Below are 23401 nucleotides of genomic sequence, written 5' to 3'. Positions count from 1 at the left end.
CACAGTAGATGAACTACTCTTAGCTCTGCACCGCAAAATGTGCCATACCCATCCAATTATCTGTAATAATTGTAGACTGACAGGTTTTTGGCCCACCTAACAACAGATTGCCGTCCTTGAAAATACGATTGACCAGCCGCGTACAGGAACCGGAAGTGAGCCTCGGATCATGTAACGCAAATCAGTTCAAAACACTTTATTATGTGAGAGGAATCAGTCGAGAACATTGTTGAAAACAGAATTTTTTTTTATACAACTAGTGAAATGGTAAGTCATAGAATGATTTAACGACATTTTTTTCTCACAAGCACGCAGCACAGACCACGCTTTCATTTCGTTCCAAACAATTAAGGTCACCCGGTACATGACATCGTGCTCAACTGAAAACAAGCTGTAAGGCGAAGCTGTTCAGTCTGGGCTCCAGTGCGCGCGCGCAGATCGTCGGCAATGTGTGGCAGCCGTCATTCGTTATAAGTTCTGCCCACGTTCCAAACGCATTGCATACCTTGCCCGTGATCGTAGCGGCAACAACGAGTCAATTGCTCTAATCCCGGCTGAAAACTTAGTGATTGTTGTTACGTGTCTCCGGCTAGTGACGAAAATTACTGTGAAATTATGTGAAATACGAAAGAATGAAATAATATCAAATCTTGTTTTGAAAACGCGCCGAATATACGGTAACGGAAAAGTTTGAAACATGTTTTGTAAACGTATAATAAGAATATCGCCGCTTCGATGTCTTTCGTGTTGATAACAATCTACGCTTCGAGTCGTTATCTTTAGGCACGGACTACAGTCGCTTTTCCATCTACAGGTGATTGGAATTTGAATTCTTACGGAGATAACATTCAAGTGTGAAACAGCGCGGTTAATTTACTTTGTTATATTTATCATACCGTCAGTGTTACGTGCAGGTTTTCTGCACCTAAGTTGCCGAAGGATCACGAGCTATTAGACGTCGTATGGAGAATTAATTGGGTGTGTCGTAGATAATTAGTTTCTACATCATGATGTAATTACTTGCCTAACTCACTAGGCACTTTAAGAATACATGCATGAAGTTGAATATACTCGCCGACTATTTCACTTTTTTTGTTCTTATATTCAGCAGTGTAGAAATGGCAATGAAAAATTTCTAATTCCTATGCTGGGAACTACCTTAGAAAATTGACAGGTTTGGCACCCGCGTGTTACGAATAGAACTGTGAGAGTTTTATAACCGCAAAATCTATTCGGCTGAAATGCGTTACCTCATTCTGATATTGATACTATTATCCGGAATACGTGCTGCTATGCCAAAGTCTTATTATACTTCTATTTGCTCGATACAAACACGTGCGACCATGTATAAATAATTCTCGATTCTGCGCAGTATAGGGAAATATGTCTCTGCTCCAACACGAATATTTTAAAAACAAACCATCTTCAGTGTCAGTGTTACAATGACTACTCGATCTGTTTAATTCGATACTTTGGATCCGATACAATCGATCAGTTTTACTTTACACTCTTCTGACCAAACGTCCGCTGACCAAATACTAAATAAAAGAATGTCAGGTGTGATCTTTCGACTCGGTAACCACTGATCATACTGCAAAACCGGATTGATCGCTACTCTTTCTAATGCAACAGATTCAAGTGAGATGACAGGAGTCTGAAACTCGGCGGAATGTGCTATAGAATAAAAGCTAAATAAAAGACTTCGAATCGGTAAAGCGTCTTTTAGGTATTGCGCAACTATAGTTTAAACAGATGTGCTCGCACGATGATTTGTCCAGCCGTTTTTTGGCTCGTTAAAATACAACCCATAAACTTTGCTGGACACCTCTTATCGAAGTCAAGCGTTTGTTCCAGTAACACTGTGCCGAGACCGCATGCTTCTGTTGCTTTAGAATTTTGACAGATCTTTATCACTGTGTGGTTTATTCCTTTTGCGGTAAAATGCTGTAACGGATAACAAACTTTGACTTTTTGCCAAGATAAGAGTCGGTAATTCGTGCGCCGATATGGTCCTGGCCTACGTACGTGACCAAATTAGCAAGTATTCATTGAATCTTAACGAAGCACTTAACGCTCTTATGCAATTACAACACTCAACGACAAAATTGTACAACATTACATACGTACAACTCGACACGTAAATGGGCAAATGTGACTATGGAAATCCATTTCGTTGTGAAAGCTTGCGGAAATCTACACTGCCTTATGGTTACACTGATAAATTTTCTTTTAGATTCACATTTCTCAAAGAGATTTCTTGATGCAGTGAAGGTATGATTCGCATCGTCGTGTAGTGACGATGTAATTTATTGATCTACGCTGAGCAGCAGTGACGATTGTTCAAAATCAAAGTCAACAACGAGTTATCAAAATGGCTATAGCTCGGATTAAATCCTTCATTGACAGTGGCTTGAAGAGCAGCTCGCTGAATCGAACGACCAATCTAGAACCGGAAGTGGGAATAAAAATTGTCCATTCCCCGGCGGCGAAGGCTTTATACGTGACTGTTATAGGCGCAAGGCACTTACCTCAGAACTTTGGCTTTACCAGAGTGAACAGTTATGTTGTTAAGGTGAGAACTTTGTATGTTGAACTTTTCCTTTATCGATATATGTACATCGGGGTATTTGATATTTAAAAAATTTTCAATTTTTCGATAGGCGCATGCTTTCTTCCGGTCTAAAAAAAGCCTCCAAAAGATTGAGCACTGTAGCTCCAGGTTTGGGGAGTACAAAATCAATTTTTCTAAAAAAAAGTGAAGAATCGAAATTAGCACCCCCTTAACATGTATTATTTCTTTTATATTTTACCAAAAAATGCATTATGACCCAAAAAGATTACCTATAGGGCATTACTACAGAGAAGTGTTAATATAGAAAGGTAAAAAAAAATTTTTGTATATTTAATTATGAGATTTTTTGTGATCCTAAAAATCGTTTTCGTACATCCTAAAACTGGGTCTACAGTGCTCAGTTTCTTAGAGGTTTCCTTTTAGACCAAATGCAAGCATTTGTTAAATGTGAAATACCCTAACATACATATGTATTTATTTTTTGTTCACTTAAAATGCGATAAGCGAGATACGTGGGAGTAATTTTTCAAATATTGCAAGTATTGCTACCTAAATAGGTGATTAAGCAAACTTGAAGTGGCTATTCTGGTTGCAAGCACAAGTATTTATCGACCCAACGTTGACATGGTTACAGTTCATAATCAAAAAGGGATAGGCTAGTGGTACTCGAGAGTTACACGTAATCGATATAAGTATAATTACCCGCACGCAGAGTGTTTTAATGCTCAAGAAATGGGCTTAGACTCGTTGTGATCGGAGTCATTTTAACAATCCCGTTAATCACTCAGGTGAAACTTCTGCCAGGGAAGGAAAAGTTCGAAACAACCCCAAAGAACGAGTCCTGGCCGAGTTGGAACGAGGAGTTCACCTTTCCGCTGACGAAAGAAACGAAATCAAAATTCGGGAAGACTAAAGTAACCGAAGAGGAAATCAGTGGGTCGAAATTCGTCGTGGCCACAGTCTACGCTGTTCTAGAGGACAAGCCACTGATAGCCACCGAAAAAAAGGAATCGGAGAATGACAAAGCCAAGGGTGAATCTTCCAAGAAAGGAAAGAAGGATAGTTCAGCCTTCAAGAGTATGGCCTCGACCTCGGATTCATCCAAGGCCAATGTGCTGACCCAATTCTTTGGCAAACAAAGTGATAAGGAAAAGACAAGCGTACCTCAGAGGAGCGCCAGGGACCGGATCTTCGATAAGAGACGAACCCTAGGAGCCGCTACTGTTAAATTGGACCCAGGAGTCTTCGTTTCAAAACCCGCCAAACCAAAGCATGCGAGCGACGTTTCCACCGGAGAAACTTGGTGGCCACTGAAACCGATCAGCAGCGGAATCTCCGGAGCCGATGAAAGGGTGAGCAATCTATCGACTAATCCACCAATTTTCGGCCAGCTGATCATGGTGCAATTTTCGATTTCGATACAATTTGGATGTGTTACAATGCACACGAAGAAGCGAAAATTCTCCAATTTTTAGAGCTCATCGTTTACAGGAATACGTTGAACAAATTTATCATGTTTTTTAATTGAACCTTTGTTTCCGAACTTTTAGCACTTCCTGACGTCGACAAAAATACTATTTTTTTTTTGATAAATACGTCATCCATTTTTAGGTAGATCTTCAGGACTTCGCCCCAAAAAAAAGTACTTTTTCACATCGTCAGTTCTCTACATGCAAAGGCCCAAGAAATAAATCGTTTTTATTCGTTTGTATTAAAAAGTAGACATTTTGTAGTTTATCCTGAAGTTTTTATAATCAGATGAAAACTGGATCATAATCAAATATTCCAGAGGCATGGAATATGTTCAGAAAAGTCGAGATCTCTAGAATATTTGTAACAATTCACCGTGAATATGATCCCATTTTCGACCCACTCTAAAAATTTCAAAGTACAATCCAAAATTTCTTCACATAGTTTTTTCAGTCGTTTTCGTAAATATATTAAGAAAGTTCGAGATTCCTAAAATATTTAAACCAAATGTTTTCCAAAAAGAATAAGGCCTAAGGGCGTGAAAATCGAAAGTATTACATATCTTATTGTTAGTATACACTTCAACATATCCGAATTGCGGTTCCGAAGATAAGAATTTGTACGTTAAAAAGCTGGTTGCAAGTTGGTGAATAGGTTAATATACGTAATTAAAACATGTCATGAATTCTATTCCTTTCAAAGTCAAACAATTTCAACAACAATAAAAATTTGATTTCTTACAGCGGGAGAGCAAGAAAGGCCAGGTGGAGATATCATTATGCCAGGAGAAGGGGGACAAGGACGGAGAAAGTGGAGGCAACTTGGTATTGTCATTGAGCAAGCTGAGATGCTCCTTACATACGATGCACGAACACGAGGCTCTGAAGGGACAACTGTATATAAAGATGTCCGTAGTTGACAACGGCATAGTCACGCATTTTTGGAAAAGCGATAGATTCACGCCGACTATCTCGACCAGCTTTTCACCTGACAATGCAAGGGTTATCGCAAAGAATCCCCAGGGCGATGTCAGTTTTGTGGTGAAATTTGTCTCCAAAAATAAAATGGGTAATGAATCTTTTCTTAGGATCAAACCTGTTGAAATAGTTTTGTTCCGCCCCAAAATTCAATTGTATAAGGTGAAGAACATTTGTTTATAGATATAGTTAAACTGAACTCTTTATTCCCATACTCTGATTGTACAAACTAATCTTTACAAAAACAATTCAACATCCATTTGACTCTTTATCACAGGTAAGAAAACCGCAATTGGACATTTCGTGATAGGACCGGATGGAGGGGGAACCTATGGTGAACAGTGGAAACAAGCGTTGGCTAAACCTGGCCAGCAAATCACCAAATGGCAACCATTCGAGTGATAAAACTAATGCAAAGTTCTTCACAATACACACAGTATTGTGTATCTACAATTGAAGTTCGATTCATTTCGCCTATTTTAATACTCGTGTCTCTGTGGTAACTACATCGCAATTTTTATACTTGTATCATACATAACATTCTTTATCGTCGAAACTGTGAATATACTATCGGTCAATGTGTTGTGAAAATTTACTCGCTTCGGTCCGCTATACAATAACTAATTATACTATTTTATTAATCCTACACGTCTCTCCGTAAAATCAAGCAATTACGTCTGTCATAAAGTATTATCAAAGGTTTTACGTCGTGAGATACGCTAAGCATGAAATTTGAAAAACTGTGTAGGCAAATTTTGCTTAGCCCTACGTTATAAGAGAAGTACAATTATTTTAATATGATCCAATTGGTGTAATAGACTCGATTAGACATTTGTGTGAGAATTTTTTCATTTCAATATGAGAAAATGCGTACGCAAGTATTTATTCGTGAAGCAATCGATTTATTACATTATTCGCTATTTTATACATTTGTACATATTTATTATACCACAAATTTGACTGCGCCTTATTTTATTTATAAACTAATATTATACATTCACTGCACAAGGTAATATCGTTTTTAAAACCTATATGTAAAAGTATTTCTCATTTATGGTGTCCAAACCGTTTTTTATTCGTCTATTACCATATTTAAAAAAATAATGCTAACCATGTTAACTTATATTATCCTTCAATTCTAAAACTGCACATAGTTCATACTGTATAATAATTGGGGCAGCAATAACTGATTTCGATCCAATTAAGGCGTAACTATTCTAAAGTGTAGGTCAAGCTCTAAGGACATTAGCGCAAAACTGCATTTGCTAATTGATAATGAACTAAACCATCTCATGAGTTATTAAATTACCAAGTAATCCGTCCAATAACGACAGTGCCATTTTAACGTGATGTAACTAGACTAGGATGACGAAAGATTCTTGGTTCGTTGAACAATTTCTGTGGTAAATACTTCAAATGCAGACAGCCTTTGAACTTTACCGTTTTTGGCAACTAAATTTTTAAAGGAACACTTTTCCACAGAAAGCCTTCAATTCGCAAGAAACGTTGTGTATTTTCACCATTTTCTATATTCCAGTCAATTAATTATATGTAATGTTTGTATAAAACTATAAGTATTAATAAAACTACGACTTATATTACATTCAAATATATTGTGTGTATACATACATATATATATATATATATATATATATATATATATATATATATATATGTCGATGTGTAATAATTAATAGTAATTTATTGACAGTTATTATTGTATAATATGTATAAATTTTCTGAAATTCAGTACTTCAATTATTGTACCGAGCTCTAATTTATATCAAATCAATAGTTACAAAAGACGTATTGATCTCGTCAAAAAATGTTTCTTTTTACAAGTCCTATCTTTTTCGAGCAATCGTTTACTTTGACCGATATATTTTCTCCATAAGCTAATCATAAATTCTACTCGCACACAACACAGTTTTGTGGTACTGAACAATGAAGAATAACGTGAAACGAATTTCTTGACACTCTTTGTACTGAAAATTGTTCATCTCAGTTGGAATCATAAAATTTGAGCTTGGTGATATGAAAATATGTATATATCATTTAACAAGAGTTCTATGCAACAAAAGATAATAATATCAAAAATTCGATCTTTTACTAAGGTCTTAAACTAAATCGTCTTTAATCATAATATTGCTACGCAGCATTGCAAGAGTTTTTTTAACTCTGAGCGCCGTCAGCCTTACAGCCGGATTTTCGTGCCAACATTCAGCCATAACCTTGCTGAGGGGTGCCAAAATCTGTGAGAAAGAATCGATGTGTTTGATATACGTTTTATATGTAATCCAGATAATCCTCTTTCAGTTTCAGATCCATTTATGCTGGTAGACAATTGATCAAGCGTAAGAACATCCGAAGTGAGCATTATTTTTATTCCAAATATATATTCTACAGTAATACATACCGAATCACTTTTCCACCTCGTTGGTATTTGTGGGCGCAATTTTTTCACGCATATCGCAAGCCTCATGTCTTCGAAGGAAGGATCTCCGGGTACAACATCGTGATACGGCAGAGCGTACGCTTCTGCCGATTGGGAAGAAGAGACATCTTCAGGAGTGCCACATCGTCTGCAGACTTCCCAGAAAACCAAACCGACGGAGTACATATCAGCCATTTTGAACGACTCGAACAAATTCGTGCTTACACGTTCCTCGAGAATCTCAGGAGCCATGTACCTCTTTGTACCAACTCTGGTGTTCGGCGGAATTTCGACGGTGCCCTTATCGCTATGGGAATTGAAAACAAAAGACACATTTATCGGTATTCACCAAGATTTTCCCCGAATGAAAATGTAATGAACACCTTACATCGTTTCTTTCGCCTCGAAACTGATGAACGTTATTATCATTCTACAAAAAAACTTGTTTTTGTTTTCAAAAGAGCAATCTTCACCAATAAAAGCAAAATTAAACGGGCTGCTGGCGATCGTTTCCTAGGAAGACATTTATTCACTGTAAAACAGGTTTAAGCCGTACAAAATTACCGTCTATAAAAGTGCATGTCACATATTCCTTGCGGTCTATTTTGACAAATTGCCTCGAAATCAGCCATCTTATGTTGATAGTTGAAAGTGTACAGTATTTTTCAGTTTCTTGACTTGCTTTTCGTTTCACGGCAATTAACTAACAATAATTTACCTTTACGTATCAACGTAATATCTGCGTTCAGATCACAAAAACAAATTTCAGGCAAAGTCTGGATACCCTATCTTTTTTCTGTACGTGAAACATCAGCAAGCTAACATTCGTAACCTAGGCACTAAACCAAATTTCTAATTTTTTAACCGAGGTAATCGACGGTTACTCACCTCATAAATCGTACGGCCATTCCAAAGTCAGCAAGAACACACTCTCCGTTCGACTTGACGAGGATGTTCCTGCTCTTGACGTCGCGATGTGCAATGGCCGGCTTTCCTCTAGTACCAAAAATTTCCATGTGAAGATGGGACATCCCGGAGGCAATTGAGAAGCAGATAGTCAGCAGGGCCGAGTGGTCGAGAACCGTGGTCTGCAAGTAATCATGGAGTGAACCCCGTTCGTGGTAATCGGTAATCAACAGCATCTGAGTCCATGTCCCGGTGCCCTTGATATCGGCCGCGATGAATCCGAGGATGTTCTCGTGTCTCATGAGGACCGTCTGATAGATCTCGGTCTCCCGAAACCAGGAGGCTTCCTCCAGAGTGAAAAATACCTTGACGGCGACTCTCTCGCCTCGCCAAGTAGCAAGCCAGACCTCGCCGTATCTTCCTTTTCCAACGCATCTGGATAACGACAGCTGCCTAGCTATCGTCCTCTGGACCAGTAAGGGAAGACCGGATCCTGACCCGCTGCTTTTGTCTATGAGTTCCTCCAGATTGCTTCGAAATGACTTCTGTATGATGGACCTTCGGCGTTTCGATTTACGGAGACGCTGCAAGACGATAAAGCCGGCGACGATAACGATCATCAGGATTATCGACGCCGAGGCTGAAGCCGCGATTGTGACGATCGTATCTGCTGAGGGAAATGAATCGGGTTGCCTTGAGGTCCACGGCTTGTATACCGGAAGGGACATCTCGTTGCACAAGTCCCTGTCGTTGCAGCACGTTATACTCCTCTGATTCAAAAGTGGCGCTAGATCTCCTTTGCACTGCATCAGGCTCTGCTCAACGGGGGGGAGACACCCGAATGACCACTCAGGAATGTATTCTTTTATTTTTGGGTCCCAGACGTCCTCGACCGCGCTGAAGCAGTAACCCCCGACCTGCTCTTCGCAAGTCCCGTTCTCTCTGCCATCGGGGCAGTAGCTTTCGCAATAACAAGTGATTCCCACTACTGAAATACAATTTTTCGAGTTTTGAAAAATTTTCAAAAATCACCTACGCTTATGTGACATCAGTGAGTATCGAACTGTATGAAACAGAGAATCAAACGTTAAACGGACAATATTCGGTAAAATATTCTGACATTTCATCCACAAGTTAATAGCGATTTGCCGTACGACTGGCTGTTGAAAACCGTCAAAATTTACGAACCCTTTCAACTCAGATAATTGAATTTTGTAACTGTTATGCGACAACCAACGCAGTATCTACAACATGAATAGTGTTTACATTATACAGATCAAAATCAAACGTATTCGGCACGTTTGTTATGAGAATGAATTTGTTAGATTTATAATCGAAATTTATCAACGTATTCATCACTTTTAAAGAAATTCTGACAAAGTCGAGCTAAACTCTGAATGAATTTTTTATATAATTACCACTTGTTGTTGTAGCAATAACCACCACAAATACAATCCACATCTTATATTCCTTACGAAAACGTCCGGACAGACCAAATCCTCGAGAGACAGTGAGACGTTGGGTCGTTAGAACGGTTCAGGTCAGTGGTAGGTGAGCACGAAGTGTTTATGTGTTGAAGTCGGGGTACTGCCAGAAGTGGGGACTAATTACGATTAGGGTGCAACGATGGGCTCTTAACTGGAAACGATTATTTTTGCAGGCTACTACGAGGATTCCTTAATAGGGGTCACGGAACGATGAGGTTCTTGAAAATAAGCCTGTAATTTTCTAAACCTTGCTAACGTGAATTTACGCATCCCGAGACAACATCTCTTTAAAGAATTCAAAGACGCTTGCTTACCTTCAAGTCCCAGTTCTTATATTATTAACTTTGATTTTATAACCAAATGAATAAAGCAATTGTAACGAATTAAATGACTCCACTAAGGTTTGTTGTTTTTTTAATTTTCAAATTTGTGCTTCACCAGACACATATTCTAATTAACAATAACAATTTTACTCACTGATTACGCCGATAGCGATGTTTTACTCATTTCTTTGTGATTGTTAGCTTGCGTTTAATGAAGCGCACTTGGCAAACAGGCATGTTTGAGCAATTTTTGTGTCAAATACAATTTTTGAAATTTATATTATCAAAAGTTATATGGTGTATTGATTCATATTTACTGTCAGTTTGGAACATGTAAAAAAGCAATCAAGGAAGGAAATAAGAACAACTGCAACGGACATGATTTCATCATTAAAAGTAAGAACAGATTCGTACATGCGGTTTGTGTATTTTTTGTTATATTTGTACTGTGAACTCTTCATTTATAATTCAGTAACTTTCATTAAAATAACAGAATAATTTATTACACAAGATCTACTGTGACTTTACAATACTGTCCTTGACTGATCAGCCAAAGTTTTTGGTATTGAAGACGATGAAATCTAAAAGAAACCATTTTGTATCATGAATTTTCACTTCACGTGAGCTCTGAAAATTAGAGAATACAGTAGTAAGATATGAAATTATGGACAAGCTGATTTGGCTCACAACGGATCTCGCAAAATGTTAGTCCGTGTTTGTTAAATCATATTAATAATTGTGAGTTTTACCTCAAATTATTCTTCTTATTGACGAATTGATAAAATGGTAAGAATAATAATAGCAAAAATGATAATAATATGACGATAACAATAATAATCACTGCATTACACACGGCAGAAATGAAAAAGAGAACAGCTAAATTATGTAATTTTTAGAAAATTATGTTAGGACTATACAATGATATTAAATTTAAATTAGCTTTTGGATGGCAGAGGTTGACTTCCAGCTATTTCATCCTCATGCTTCTTAAGTAATATTACAAATAAACACGAAGACATTTGGATATTTTTTCAGCAGACTATCATTTGAGACAGCACCATGCTTTTGCAAAGATACTGCCAAGCACACGGTGCAAAATATGTGCCCACATCGAGTAACCATGCGCTCACGCTTGGTAGTCAATGCTTCGAAGTAGATGGGGCAGGGTTGCCAGATGGCCGTTGCGAAAATATCGTACCAGGCTGCATAAATTTATCGTATACTTATCGTACGATGGTAAAAAAAATTATCGTCCTAATTATCGTCTATTATTATAAATTATCGTACTAAATTATGGTATACAGCTTTCTGTTAGGAGCAAAGCATTGAGTTGATAAATCGATTCTTACTCCGGACAGTCCTGACGAGGAGGTTAAGCGGAATACCGACTGCTGGTAAGAGGACAGAATAATAGAGAATGAAATTTTCGAAAGTAAAATTGCTACGCTGTACTTATTCATTTTCCTCGATGTTTGGGCCTAAGCTTGACGCTCCGGCGTGACGTTCTGACGTATCGACTAAGGAGCAAAAAAAAAATATCGGACAATCTCACATAATATGGTACAATTATCATACAAATTAGTACGATAATCGTGTATCGTACGGACGGTAAATATATCGTACATGTACTATAGTTATCGTACGTATGACAACCCTGAGATGGGGCAACTAATCAGTTCTGTTACACTGCTTAATGAGTCCATGAGGCAGGGCAAACCCAGGTCAGTAGCAGGTTAAAATGTCGCTAGGAGCCTAATTATGTCCGAATACAACCTCTTCCGAGTTCGCAAGGGAGGCGCGAAGTTTTGGTAAAGTATTTTGTTAATAATGATTTCCGGATTACAGTAATAAATTGACCGTCAAAGGAATCCTACGATTCGATTGACATGATTAACGTGTGTCTCATTTATTTTAATTCGGATTAGCTGTGCATCGACCAACTGTTTTTCGTAAAACAACACCGACAGCAGTTGCCCACAGGTAACGGTGGGCTTCTAGGGACATTTTCTGACAGTTGCGATTGGTATTGCCTCGGCTGCACAATCAGGTGGTAACTGTCAGCCAATAAAATTCGAACGGCTTAACGCACGCGCAGAAGGTGCGCATTTTTCTCACGAATGCACGGTATATTATGCACAGCAAACCGTCAAATAATTTAATGATACAAGCGATCTTCACTAAATAACGCTGTTGAAGTGTCAAATTATCAAATATATTCCTAAGATAAGTATTTAATTATGTTAAGTCCATATTTAAGTGATAATCGGAATGAAAATACCGGCTTCAACACGAATGGCAAATGCAAAAAGCAATGGCAAATCAAGCATGCCGTAAAATAAACTCACTTAACCGAAGAATGAAACATATTACAAGAAATATTTGACGTCAATTATCGCAGTACAAAAGGATAAAACTGATGTGTTGAAGCACGAGTGAAGGGTTTCTACCGATGAAATTGAGTACGCGTTATACTTACGTTATTAAATAAAAGCACTGTTCATAATTTTACTTTTGAATCAAATGACTCCCGTCCAACGAGAGAATAGACTTACTTCGCTCATCGGCGGGTGAAGTGGAGATAGAGAGCGGGCAATGCGTAGCGCGCTCCCCAGTAACGTATACGTGCAGTTTGGGCCTCGTGCATTATTTTTACGTAGGAAATAAGATAGATGGAATAATTTGAGCACAATATAATACGCAATCTTAATGCTTTTAATGTTATAAAAAATTTGTTTATTAGTATTCAAATTTTGAGGTCATTTACAGGATAAATAATATGTACAAATAATTACACCAAAGAAGGAAAACATTGGCAAGTAATGCATGGTATTAATCGCTACCTTCGGTCCAGAAATCTCGTTCAGCGTTCACGTTAGTTGAGAACAGTGGAATTTTATCATGGACTCTGTCTGCGATGTCGTCTATCTCCCATAATCTGTTTTCTTCATTTATTGCGTGTTTAACAAAATTGTTCCAGTGTTGGGCCGTTATTTGAGCAACTCCTTGTTCGAGAAATGCCTTCATGTCTTTAAATATGACGGAGGTATCAACGGTTTTTACGTATACTTTCATCATCGACCATGCCATTTCGATCGGATTGATGTCACAGTGATACGGCGGAAGTCTGAGCACAATTTTATTAGCTTTATTTGCCAGTTCTTCAATCACGTATCTATTGAATTTTTTCTTTTCGAGTTCGACGATATGCAGGAGTTCAGCCTTCGCCATTGTATAGTCTACTACTGCCCCTTTACTTTGTAACCACCCTATGATGGCTCCTTTCGTCCACAAAGTGTCTGGTAGCAACTCTTGTTTTATGCAATGCGGTGGATCATTGTCCATAACAATCACACAGTTTTCGTCAAGCAACGGTAAAACACGTTTAAACCAATTCAGGAACGTATGTTCGTACAATTCGCCGTGGTAGTCATCTGGATATTTCTTCGATTCGGTGCATGATAGCGCACCAGGTACAAAACCCGCTGCACTGCCGATATGTTGAAGAATTACGCTTCTTGTATCGTTAATCGAAAACTTGTTTTGAACATCACCTACTTTGACCAACATTTCGTCCAGATAATAAATCGACCGACCCTGCATCCGGTACTGTGTAATTGTTCTTAGATAGTTTCTTCGCCACACGATGAGGTCTTCATTCTCTATCAGGACGCTAATGCCACGTCGTTTGATACTATAAAAATTCAATTTCTGCAATAACTTGCAGAAGCTCGGCTGCTTGAATTCCTGAAGGTCTTTGTCGTCATTCACGGCGTCTAGAACTTTATCCACTGTTGGCACTTCGTTATTTCGATAGAAATCATGAATCATTCGCCGGATCGCATTTTTATCGCACTCGTTGGTCTTATCTTCTATCCCACGGGTTTGTTCTTTGAAATTTGATTTTAACACTCGACCAGTGCTGATGTAGTCTAATACAATCTGCTTGGTGCTAGTCCTTCCGAATCCCGTCATTCGGCTTAGTTTCTTTATTTTCTGTTCGTGCGACATGTATGGATAGTCTTGGCTTAATGTTTTGTAAATATTCATTAGAATAACTTTCTGATTTTCATGGATTAGCTGAAACCATAACAACGAAAAACAAAAGCATTAAATGATAGTAAAGAGTATGTATGTAGAGATGACAACAGAGATTGGATTGTTGACGTGGGACCCGCGGATTATTGATGACTGACTGTAGCGAGGAAGCGGGATTATAATTAAAAATATATTCTGTTCAACTATCAATAGAGGATACTTTATTGTTTGATGAGGATACGAAAGTAATACGATATATACCGCGAGTGAACAGAACGACAACTGAGGTGTTACAAGGTGAGAATACACATAGATGATACACAGACATGATTTTGCAACAGTAGATAATAGGACATAAGATACAGCGCTGATTTGTTTTGAGTCGCAACACGGGAAACGGCTAGATTTGAGGTAGAAACGAACAGGTAAATAATGCACGCGAGAGTGAGTACATACGTGAGGATGATTTCAAACAGCGAGTGAAATGAGAACGTGATGAAGGCGAAATACTTTTGTTTAAACTTATGCATAGCTACTTTGCCGAAACAGAGTAGATAATGAAATTAAACGGTAGCAAACAGTATGTAGTGAAATACTACTCTTTGTTTATCTGTATTTACCTGACCGTTTTTATTTTTCTTCACGGGAGATAACGGTCTTTCTGCGTATCGAGCTTCTGCCATTCTATCTATCACTAATCACTTTTTATTTCCAATACGAATCACTTTTTAAATAACTATCGTTTGAGCTTAACTCTGGACTATTGACAGTAACCGTTACGTTTCAAATGCCGGGGCTCCGCTGCCGCTCCTGGTTGAACGTCGGATCCGATTCCGGTGTGGAGGGGATAGATGACCATTCTGTGGGCGGAGACCTGACCGAACGGACGAATTTTCGCTCAATTCTTAGGCTGTTCTCTCGTTGAACGGAGAACCGTTCCCGGTATCGCTGTTTGAGACAACGGTAGTCGGTTGAGCACCTATTTCAAAATCTAGTTTAATATTCCGCTATCAACTTTCCGAATATTTGGTACATCTTATGAATGATTGAATGTTTAAATTATCCTATTTTATTTCGTATAACTTAGTCTACTCGCGTCATTGATTTTCGGATTTTCATTCCATTTGAAAAATTGGGTATATTGGTCTGTTTTTTAAGGTAAGTTTTAGGGTAAGTTCATACTTTAAATAAAAACAAAGATCACGGTTGATATTGACTTCAAAGATGGAATACATATAATATTGTTAAATAAATAAAATGTGTAAGAAATACAATCTATGTAATCTAAGAGATATTTGTGTGATAATAAAAACAATTTAGACCCAGTAGGTATTAAAAATAAGGGAATATACAGAAAAGACACATAATAGTCTTTTTTAAGCATATATCAGTACAAATAATTTTGTTACCAACAACAATGGATATTGTTATTATAAATATCAAGGACATGTACGTGGATATCGTAAGTTTAAAAAAATGTTGGTCATAATTTATCATAACTTAATGCTAATAACAAATTCTTCTGTCGTAAGTTATACGTATTCAAACAAAAATTTAGTCTGATCTAAAAATCACTATCCGTTACACAACTATTATTGAATTTAGTACCTAGAGTAGTCTGGTGATATTTAATTATATTACGTCGTATTTCATAGGTTAAAATTTTTAGAAATATATATACTGATAATGAGAGGTGAATTAATCTAGATGTACTTAATATGTAATCCAATATTCTAATCTTTAATTTCAGCCTGACATTTACTGATCATGCCGTTTAACCTGACTGCATGAGGTAATTCGCAAACATGATATAAACGTTTCCGGTCACACATTAAAACACCACAATGGTAAACCTCGTTTGATAGACTATATTATACATAAATTTCTACTATCATTTTCATGAGTAATTAAATCAATACAGCGACAATACAAAAGTTACACAAATAACCATTTGACAAATTGCTGCGCAAAAACAAATAAAATTATAACATGCTTTCATTAACATTTATAAGTAAAAATTAAATTTGGTAATTCAAATTGAACAAAGATCCAATAAATATTTTAAATTTTGAGGCTTAAACTGCTTCATATTTCAGGTCGCATTTTGAACATGCAGAGGCCCGAAATCTGTTATCGAATTTAGTACCCAGATTAGTCTAGTGATATTCAATTATATTACATCGTATTTCATATATTAAATATTTTAGAAATATGCATTCTGCTAATTAAAGTTGCATTAATCTACGTGTCCCTAATATGTAAATCAAAATTTAAATCTCTCATATCACTCTGTCATTTACTAATCATGCCGTGTAACCTGACGGCATGAAGTAAGTCACAGAAATGTTAAAAAGGTACCCGGTCGCATATTGAAACACTACAATAGTAAACCTCGTTTGATGAACTCTATTATACATAAATTTCTACTATCATTTTCATGAGTAAATAAAAATTAAATTTGGTAATTCAAATTAAACAACGATCCAGTAAATATTTTCAACTTTGAGGATTAAATTACTTCGTATTTGAGGTCACATTTTGGACATTTCAGAGGTCTTTGACTCGTCAAGCATCTCTGGCAAAACGCATGTCCGCAGGGCATCAACCCCGATTTGTTTATTTTCTTAATCTGAACTTGACAATACAAACATTTCTTAACACCTGACTCGCTAGTCTTGTGTTGAATATTGGTCGTCTTTTTTTGCGAATTAGGTAACTGAGACTGTTTGGTAAGAGTCGACCTTGTTTGCCTTTCGAGTTGGCCTTTCGGCAACATTTTACCGGCTGTCGCCAAACGCTTACTTCCATTCCTATTCGCTGTTTGACGAATATTCTCTCTTTCCGCGCTATAAATGTCCGGATTTTTCTGGCAATGAGACAATGAATTACCAAAGTTCTCTATCTTCCTCGTTCTCTTGTTATCCGTTGGCTTTGGAGGAAAACAAACGTTCTCTCTCAGCTTAGTGGTAGAAGAAGTGCGAAGGCCCGATGTTGACGGCTTATTAACACAAGCCCGCAGACATTGACACCCACAATCTTTTTTTGGCAGTTTGACTGCCGGCCCTAGCAAATGGTGATTAACATGTGCCGATGTGTGGAACGATGGATTGGCTCGAAGCAGGTCATCACGAGGAGTCCAAGCTATGGATCAAACGAATGCAATTAAACTATGAAAAATGAATTCTCACAAACTTGACATTTTATAATATGTTGCAATTGTAGTGACCTTTGGCTTGTGCAGCTTCACTTCGAGGACTAAGAACGTCTCCCAGAACCTTAGCAACCTGCATCCCCTGACCAATGACCTGCAAGGCTCCGGCGATGTGATGTTCAATTTTGTCGCAATCGTGCAGCTGTTGGTTTTGTTTGTTCGACGATGTTGCATTTGTCGAAAACCAATTTGCAGGGGGTATCGGCAATCCGCCAACACGTAGCACGTCTAAGGCCTTCGATGCATCTTCCGGTATCGGAATCCCACCGACCGCAGCCTGGATTCCGGATCCTACAAGACTGCCGATGATGCCGGAGAACAGCCCGGTCATTTTTTTGAATTTATGTAGATGTTGAGTTACTATTGACGACAAAATTTACTATCACGATCTCGTCAAAATTAAGTAATTGTTGCACGTTTCGATGATACTTATCAGATACTGTAATCAGTCGTATTAATAATCGTTTAATAATCGGTGAAAGAAGTTAACGTCTGACTGTGCGATCAACGGAAAGCAAACTGACAAACGTTCCTTACAGAAATCAGGCTTGTAGAGATATTATACTGATGTGTACATACATTAACTTAACGAAAACTTGAGATCTGTCAAGTGTGCCTGCGAATAATAACGGTATGGTTTCGCGCTGCGAATTTACATGTTGATACGTAGCTAATTATATACATGTAACTCACATATCGTCACATCCCCAATATCCTCTGCTATTGTATATTAGGTACATTCTAAATTGTCTCATACATTTTCTTTATATCATGCAATTTTGTTTTATTTTCTTCAACCGCTGGCATGGTTTGTCCTTGTTCTTCCTTCATTATAAAACAAAGTAATCTGAACAGTAATCTAGGTAAGCCACCTGCCATGCACGCGTGCGCCACAGGGATACTTTGAATATTTACTAAAGATTGAATAAGTGCGTCAAAAATACTGGTAGGTATTCTTTTTTTTTCTATCGAGCAGTTCAGTTCTTCAAAGTTCTCGCGTTTTGTGTCTTATAACAATATAAATAAATTATTTCAATCGCAAGTGTCAATAAGCGAAGAACAGACAAATTTAATTAATTGTGCGGTAAGCTAGAAACTGGAAATGCTCACCTAGTTTCTGATATCTGTAATGTATTCTGATAATGAAGGAGGGGATCCACGAGGCATGTGGATTAAGAGTGTAACAATAAAAAATTATTCTTTATTTCACTAGTTTGATTGGTACACGTTATATCTTATTTGTATGTGTACGGAATGAAGTAATATTTATATGTCTAATACAATAATAATAAAACTACAAAGTTCCTTATTGTTTTACAGTGTGACACAAAAATTTTGATCTGTTTAAAATGCCACAAGATTATAAGTTATACACTTGTCCGCGTTTAAAAATAAATTTTCCGCAGATCGCCAATTTCTTCACGACAAACGGGGCACAAAGGTTCCAGCCCTTTTGCCTCATCACTCGCGCATATATCCTCGATACAACACTTGCAAAATATATGTCCGCACTCTGTCACCATTTTTATGTTGCAGCATTTCACGGACGACAAGTTCTCGAGACAGACAGGACAGCTGAGTTTCACTCCAATGCTGCTACGACGTGAACATCCGTGATTTTCTCGACGCTCTGATTGTGGACTTCCATTCTTTTCCGCAGTTCTAGGCTTTGCCATTTCGAAATCTCGCAGTATTGCTCGCTGCTCTTCCAAGAAGTCAGGAGAAGAGCACAAATCTTTAAAAGAAAAAATCGAAAAAATTATATTATTCACCACATTTATGCCGACAATATTAGGCTAACTCAAAGTTACAGATTCTAACAAAACCGAACCACGTTTAAGACCTAGATTACTACTCTTAAATAATTTTTATGTTTCAGTGCAATAACATTTGTGATTTATAGATCAGTTGAGTGAATAATTATCGATATACCTTGTAAGCACACGAATTCATCTGCGCTACTCGCTGATTTAGAACCGGTATCGTTCTGGAGGAGCTCAATATCCGCAGAAATGTTCTGTAAAAGTTCTGACATTCTTCTGAAATTGTCCGATTGTTCGTTCACAAAATTAATTACTCTTCTCTCTTGTCTTCTCGTAGTTTGGCTCATACTTGATCGCGATTTGCCCCTTGCAGATATTTCAGGTGTCCGACAACTCTGATAATTAATTATATGAGACACAGATATTCATTGAAGTGCAAAAACACTATAAGTTTAATTTGAGACAAAATTTACACTTGACACTGTAACTTGACTTGTCAAAGTTAACTGTTCTAGTATTGCGATTGTTCTGACGCTTCAAAGTCGCATGACACGTTAATATGTACACACGAGCGGCTGTGAAAATTGGCTGCGTTCAATTCTCCCGTACTGACGAATTCCCTGGAGTCCAAATTTGACGCATGTAAATTGAGTGGTAATATTATCCATCACGAATGGGTTCGTTTTTGTATTTCTAGAAAACCGTTTTGTTATTATGTAGGTTATTTTATACTGAAAACTGTTGCAGATGTCCTTCCATGAGGACAAAACGGGATACTTTGAAAGAAGGTACCTGTAGAAGCGAACTTTGTTACGTAGAATTCGATACAGAAATTAATAAAACTAGCTCTTCACTTGTTCCTTGATTATCGTTTATAGTGATCTAAGATTCTCACTAAAATCGACCTTCACCCATCCGTTTAACTAATGAAAGATATTTTCTATCAAATATAATACATGCATACAACACCGGTTTGACAATTATAAACAGGTCAGTTGGAATTATCAATTTACACTCATCTATTACTTCATTGAAATATATATCAAAATAAAGATAATTTTATTGCGAACACGGTAGTATCAAGTTGACTCAGCAAAATTGATCCAGACTCGCGGTTGACACGTTTTAAAGTTTGAATATTTGAGTAAGCAAGCGAAGTGCAACAGAGAAGCACTGAACGTATTACTCTATCCAATAGAGGAAGCAGCTACCGAGTGAGAGTACGCATGCTCTTTTCTGTCTACGATTAAAAAGACAACTCTACTGTCAAGAATATTTTTCGAAGTAAATCATAAAATATCAATTAATAATATAAAAATGCATAACAAAATAATAATATATGTCTAAATAATATTACATTATCTTTCGAATTTCTTTTATCTCATAAATAAAAACGAGTGAATGAATAAAAAGATAAATAAATACTCTAGAAAACGATATAAAATGAATAACGAATGTATTGTCATGAAAAAAAAAATATATTATAGTAAAACTCGAAAGTTATTTTACAACTACAAAAAGTTATTCAGCATCAGATTATCAAATTCTCAAGGATTGTCATCATTGTTATTACATTTTGTTATGTGCAGTATGTTATCAACCTGCTAAAGGGCGTTCGGTCCCCAACAAATCCTGTAGGCTTCAAATAGGCATATATGAACAAACCGTAATTTTCAGCATATAGTTTGACACAAGGATCAGTACCATGAAGCCACATAGAATTTACATACTGTAATAAACTTGTGTTTTAAACAAAACTTTGATTTAAAATATATGCTGTTCTTCACATATTATTCTTTGCTGTAAGATTTCTTTGACTCGGCATTTGCTCGTTACGCACGAAGAACTCATTCATTCCTTTAGACACAGTCCTATATTGCCCTTAATTATAATATATTATACGTAAAATTTTTGGTTTTAGCGATTTCCAACATGGTGGAATCATGTTGAGTCAAAGCTATTTAATCTATTTCGTCAATTGTTCGCTGTCTTTCTTGAGACGATATTTTTGATAAATGTGATATCTACCATCGAAAATCCAAAGTTTCACTATTTTTTTCGTGCAAAACACTTTTTGTTCCAAAACCGATTTGTAGAACCATGTCCGGACTAATTAGACTCCCAGGAACGCAGAAAAAACATGAAAAAGAGCATAGAACCAACACCAGAGAATTTACGAAGATCTTTCATTTTTCGACAGTAAGTTTTGATCGGTTGCTCCGAACGTAATCGATCTGTACGGAATCAATTCCTCTCATAAAATTACGTCGATGTAGTGCATCAAAGTATTGATTACAGCATTATTTAAAATCGTCAAAACTATCAAGAAAAATCCAAAGCATTTGCCTTTTTTACCGTTCAGGTGTTAGCACCACTCTTGCATTATTTTACGTTTAGTAAAAGTTTACTGTTTTTTTTTTCATATGATATTGATATATTGTATCGAGATTTCGTAATAATAAAATTAGGAAAAATAAAAGTCGATTTGAGTCAGTAAATGGAAAGCACGAAGTAAGAGGGAAAAGCACCCATCAGAGTTCAATGTGGTTTAGTAGGATTAAGGATATCGCGGTGGGATAACATTTTTGCTTCGACGGTGCAACGCATGCGCAGTACCCAATAGAAAGAGATAGGCTGGTACATTTAAGTACATTTGAGCTATCTCTCTCGGCTGAACCCCCACCACCGCATCAAGCCTTCCAGTTATATTAGAGTTCACTAGGCTCCATGGTTCAGTGGTTAGCATTCGTGACTGCGGAGCGGGAGGAGACTCGAGTTCAAATCCTCTGCCCGTTAATTCGGTCCTGCACGGCAACTTGCAAAAATGTAGAACGGGTCACGCCGTTCAGGTGCCGCATTGCTGGTAAGTGCTTTGGATTCGGGTCCGGCTAGTATTACTTCGTCGTCCGGCTAGACCTGAACAAGCTTTTCGGCAGTTTCCCTTGTCTCTCGTGTAAATGCGGGTGTTTCTACTGCACTACCGGAAATCCCTGCTATACTCCTTACTTCCTCCCATCGATTGCAAATATAATTGTGATTAATGGAGGATTATTATTATTATTATTGTTGTTGTTGTTGTTATTATGGTTATTATTATTTCTTTCATCGTGGGGTAAAAAACATTTTCCTTCAAATCGATTCTAATGACCCACCAATTAAACCCCGAGCATACCAAAAAAAAGGAGATCAGAGATCGTAACACAAACAGCTCGGAAGATACGGAGAAAATACGAAAGAATCAATTTGTTCATTGATTTATTTCAATAATGGTTACATCAGATAATAACAATATAATGTTATACTGTAGGTATCGCTTCCCGCAGTGGGCCATTGCACGTGCATGCAGGCCAGAGCTTATAAACCCCATTACGACGTACAATAATAACTATCTAATATAACATATTTCATATTCGGCCTAAGGTTATGTATATAGCACTTCGTCTTTATGCTTTTGGCAGATTTTGCAACCAATCATCTACTTTTTTTGACACGTATATCAACGCCTAAAGCCGCGTGTCTGTACTTTTTGGGCTAACACGCCTTTCACTTAACAATAATAAAAATCTATGATGCGCACTTGTAACGCTAAATATTCCAAAAAAATATTTTCATATGATAAGGATGATTATGGTTTGTGGGACAGTGATCTGCATGTTTAATTATAAATACGCGCAAGGAAATTCTCGAGTTATCTTCTTGCTACACTATCTTCGATTACCGTTTTCGGTACTCTTTTTATTGTAGGTAGCTATAAATCACGTATCTCTTTTCGTACAACCTCTTCAACATTTTCAACTCCACCTTTCGGAAACGTAACAATAATATAGTCAATGCTCACTTTTCAAAATTAAATGAATGTGTAACGGTGCAAGGTCTAACTATACATGCTTCAACTTCCTTTGATGCGGAATAACAGTAGATTATAACTATGAGTATCTTTTGATAAAGGCCGTAGTACGTAAAGTAATGTCCATTGATGCATGGCACCGTGGCTAACTTTATTTTTTCGACTTTTGTTTCCTTTCTACTCGTATTTTATGTACCCATAGCCGGCGAAGCAGTCGACAGGAGAAGCTGAGAAACCACGACGACAGCCTCTCGTCGCTATCATTCGTATAACCTCTAACAATAAGATCTCGTGCTCTCGCTCTGGTTCACGGTCGTGTATACAGGTCTGGGCACTCCCATATATTTCGTATACCCCACAGTGTGCCTCTATCTGA

At 37.3% G+C, this 23401-nt stretch overlaps 5 protein-coding genes across 7 annotated transcripts; 1 reads left to right on the top strand and 4 right to left on the bottom strand.

Annotated features, from left to right (window-relative positions):
- The first annotated feature begins 437 nt into the window (after positions 1-437).
- On the top strand, positions 438-6628 carry LOC124177897. 2 transcript variants are annotated; one of them, XM_046560835.1, is made up of 5 exons: positions 438-677; positions 2234-2572; positions 3361-3924; positions 4786-5110; positions 5297-6628. In XM_046560835.1, exons 2-5 carry the CDS (start codon positions 2372-2374, stop codon positions 5419-5421), a joined length of 1215 nt encoding a protein of 404 aa, XP_046416791.1. In that variant the 5' UTR covers positions 438-677; positions 2234-2371; the 3' UTR covers positions 5422-6628. The 2 variants fall into 2 exon arrangements, with proteins under 2 accessions (XP_046416791.1, XP_046416782.1); XM_046560826.1 differs by having other exon boundaries at positions 438-814.
- Positions 6629-6883: 255 nt separating this feature from the next.
- Positions 6884-10029, bottom strand: LOC124182590 (bone morphogenetic protein receptor type-1B-like). Its single transcript, XM_046570059.1, has 4 exons — positions 9778-10029; positions 8342-9347; positions 7436-7760; positions 6884-7271 (listed from the first exon to the last, which is right to left on the bottom strand). Exons 1-4 carry the CDS (start codon positions 9818-9820, stop codon positions 7137-7139), a joined length of 1509 nt encoding a protein of 502 aa, XP_046426015.1. The 5' UTR covers positions 9821-10029; the 3' UTR covers positions 6884-7136.
- Positions 10030-12893: 2864 nt separating this feature from the next.
- On the bottom strand, positions 12894-15098 carry LOC124183682. 2 transcript variants are annotated; one of them, XM_046572476.1, is made up of 2 exons: positions 14825-15098; positions 12894-14168 (listed from the first exon to the last, which is right to left on the bottom strand). In XM_046572476.1, exons 1-2 carry the CDS (start codon positions 14885-14887, stop codon positions 12999-13001), a joined length of 1233 nt encoding a protein of 410 aa, XP_046428432.1. In that variant the 5' UTR covers positions 14888-15098; the 3' UTR covers positions 12894-12998. The 2 variants fall into 2 exon arrangements, with proteins under 2 accessions (XP_046428432.1, XP_046428421.1); XM_046572465.1 differs by having other exon boundaries at positions 12894-14246; positions 14825-15096.
- Positions 15099-15449: 351 nt separating this feature from the next.
- On the bottom strand, positions 15450-17977 carry LOC124183685. Its single transcript, XM_046572489.1, has 2 exons — positions 17431-17977; positions 15450-17345 (listed from the first exon to the last, which is right to left on the bottom strand). The coding sequence occupies exons 1-2, from the start codon at positions 17744-17746 to the stop codon at positions 16714-16716; spliced, it is 948 nt and encodes a 315-aa protein (XP_046428445.1). The 5' UTR covers positions 17747-17977; the 3' UTR covers positions 15450-16713.
- A 629-nt stretch (positions 17978-18606) lies between these two features.
- Positions 18607-19732, bottom strand: LOC124174442 (E3 ubiquitin-protein ligase complex slx8-rfp subunit slx8). Its single transcript, XM_046553613.1, has 2 exons — positions 19348-19732; positions 18607-19150 (listed from the first exon to the last, which is right to left on the bottom strand). The coding sequence occupies exons 1-2, from the start codon at positions 19523-19525 to the stop codon at positions 18801-18803; spliced, it is 528 nt and encodes a 175-aa protein (XP_046409569.1). The 5' UTR covers positions 19526-19732; the 3' UTR covers positions 18607-18800.
- Positions 19733-23401: the final 3669 nt, after the last annotated feature.

This window comes from Neodiprion fabricii, chromosome 1 (genome assembly GCF_021155785.1).
Source record: "Neodiprion fabricii isolate iyNeoFabr1 chromosome 1, iyNeoFabr1.1, whole genome shotgun sequence".
Taxonomy (NCBI): Eukaryota; Metazoa; Arthropoda; class Insecta; order Hymenoptera; family Diprionidae; genus Neodiprion; species Neodiprion fabricii.
Note: the sequence above shows the minus strand (reverse complement) of the source record. Positions and strands in the feature narration are given on the sequence as shown.

Bases quoted from the DNA above. Each gene is read 5' to 3' on its own strand.
- LOC124183685 (XM_046572489.1), bottom strand. From the start codon at position 17,746: ATGACCGGGCTGTTCTCCGGCATCATCGGCAGTCTTGTAGGATCCGGA. The intron at 17,346-17,430 runs GTCACTACAATT...TTTGATCCATAG, and splicing joins TGAAGCTGCACAAGCCAAAG to CTTGGACTCCTCGTGATGAC.
- LOC124183682 (XM_046572465.1), bottom strand. From the start codon at position 14,887: ATGGCAGAAGCTCGATACGCAGAAAGACCGTTATCTCCCGTGAAGAAA. The intron at 14,247-14,824 runs GTAAATACAGAT...TTATGGTTTCAG, and splicing joins AGAAAAATAAAAACGGTCAG to CTAATCCATGAAAATCAGAA.
- LOC124174442 (XM_046553613.1), bottom strand. From the start codon at position 19,525: ATGAGCCAAACTACGAGAAGACAAGAGAGAAGAGTAATTAATTTTGTG. The intron at 19,151-19,347 runs GTATATCGATAA...TTTCTTTTAAAG, and splicing joins TGAATTCGTGTGCTTACAAG to ATTTGTGCTCTTCTCCTGAC.
- LOC124177897 (XM_046560835.1), top strand. From the start codon at position 2,372: ATGGCTATAGCTCGGATTAAATCCTTCATTGACAGTGGCTTGAAGAGC. The intron at 2,573-3,360 runs GTGAGAACTTTG...TTAATCACTCAG, and splicing joins TGAACAGTTATGTTGTTAAG to GTGAAACTTCTGCCAGGGAA. The intron at 3,925-4,785 runs GTGAGCAATCTA...GATTTCTTACAG, and splicing joins TCTCCGGAGCCGATGAAAGG to CGGGAGAGCAAGAAAGGCCA.
- LOC124182590 (XM_046570059.1), bottom strand. From the start codon at position 9,820: ATGTGGATTGTATTTGTGGTGGTTATTGCTACAACAACAAGTG. The intron at 9,348-9,777 runs GTAATTATATAA...ATTGTATTTCAG, and splicing joins TATTGCTACAACAACAAGTG to TAGTGGGAATCACTTGTTAT. The intron at 7,761-8,341 runs GTGAGTAACCGT...CAATTCCCATAG, and splicing joins ATGGCCGTACGATTTATGAG to CGATAAGGGCACCGTCGAAA.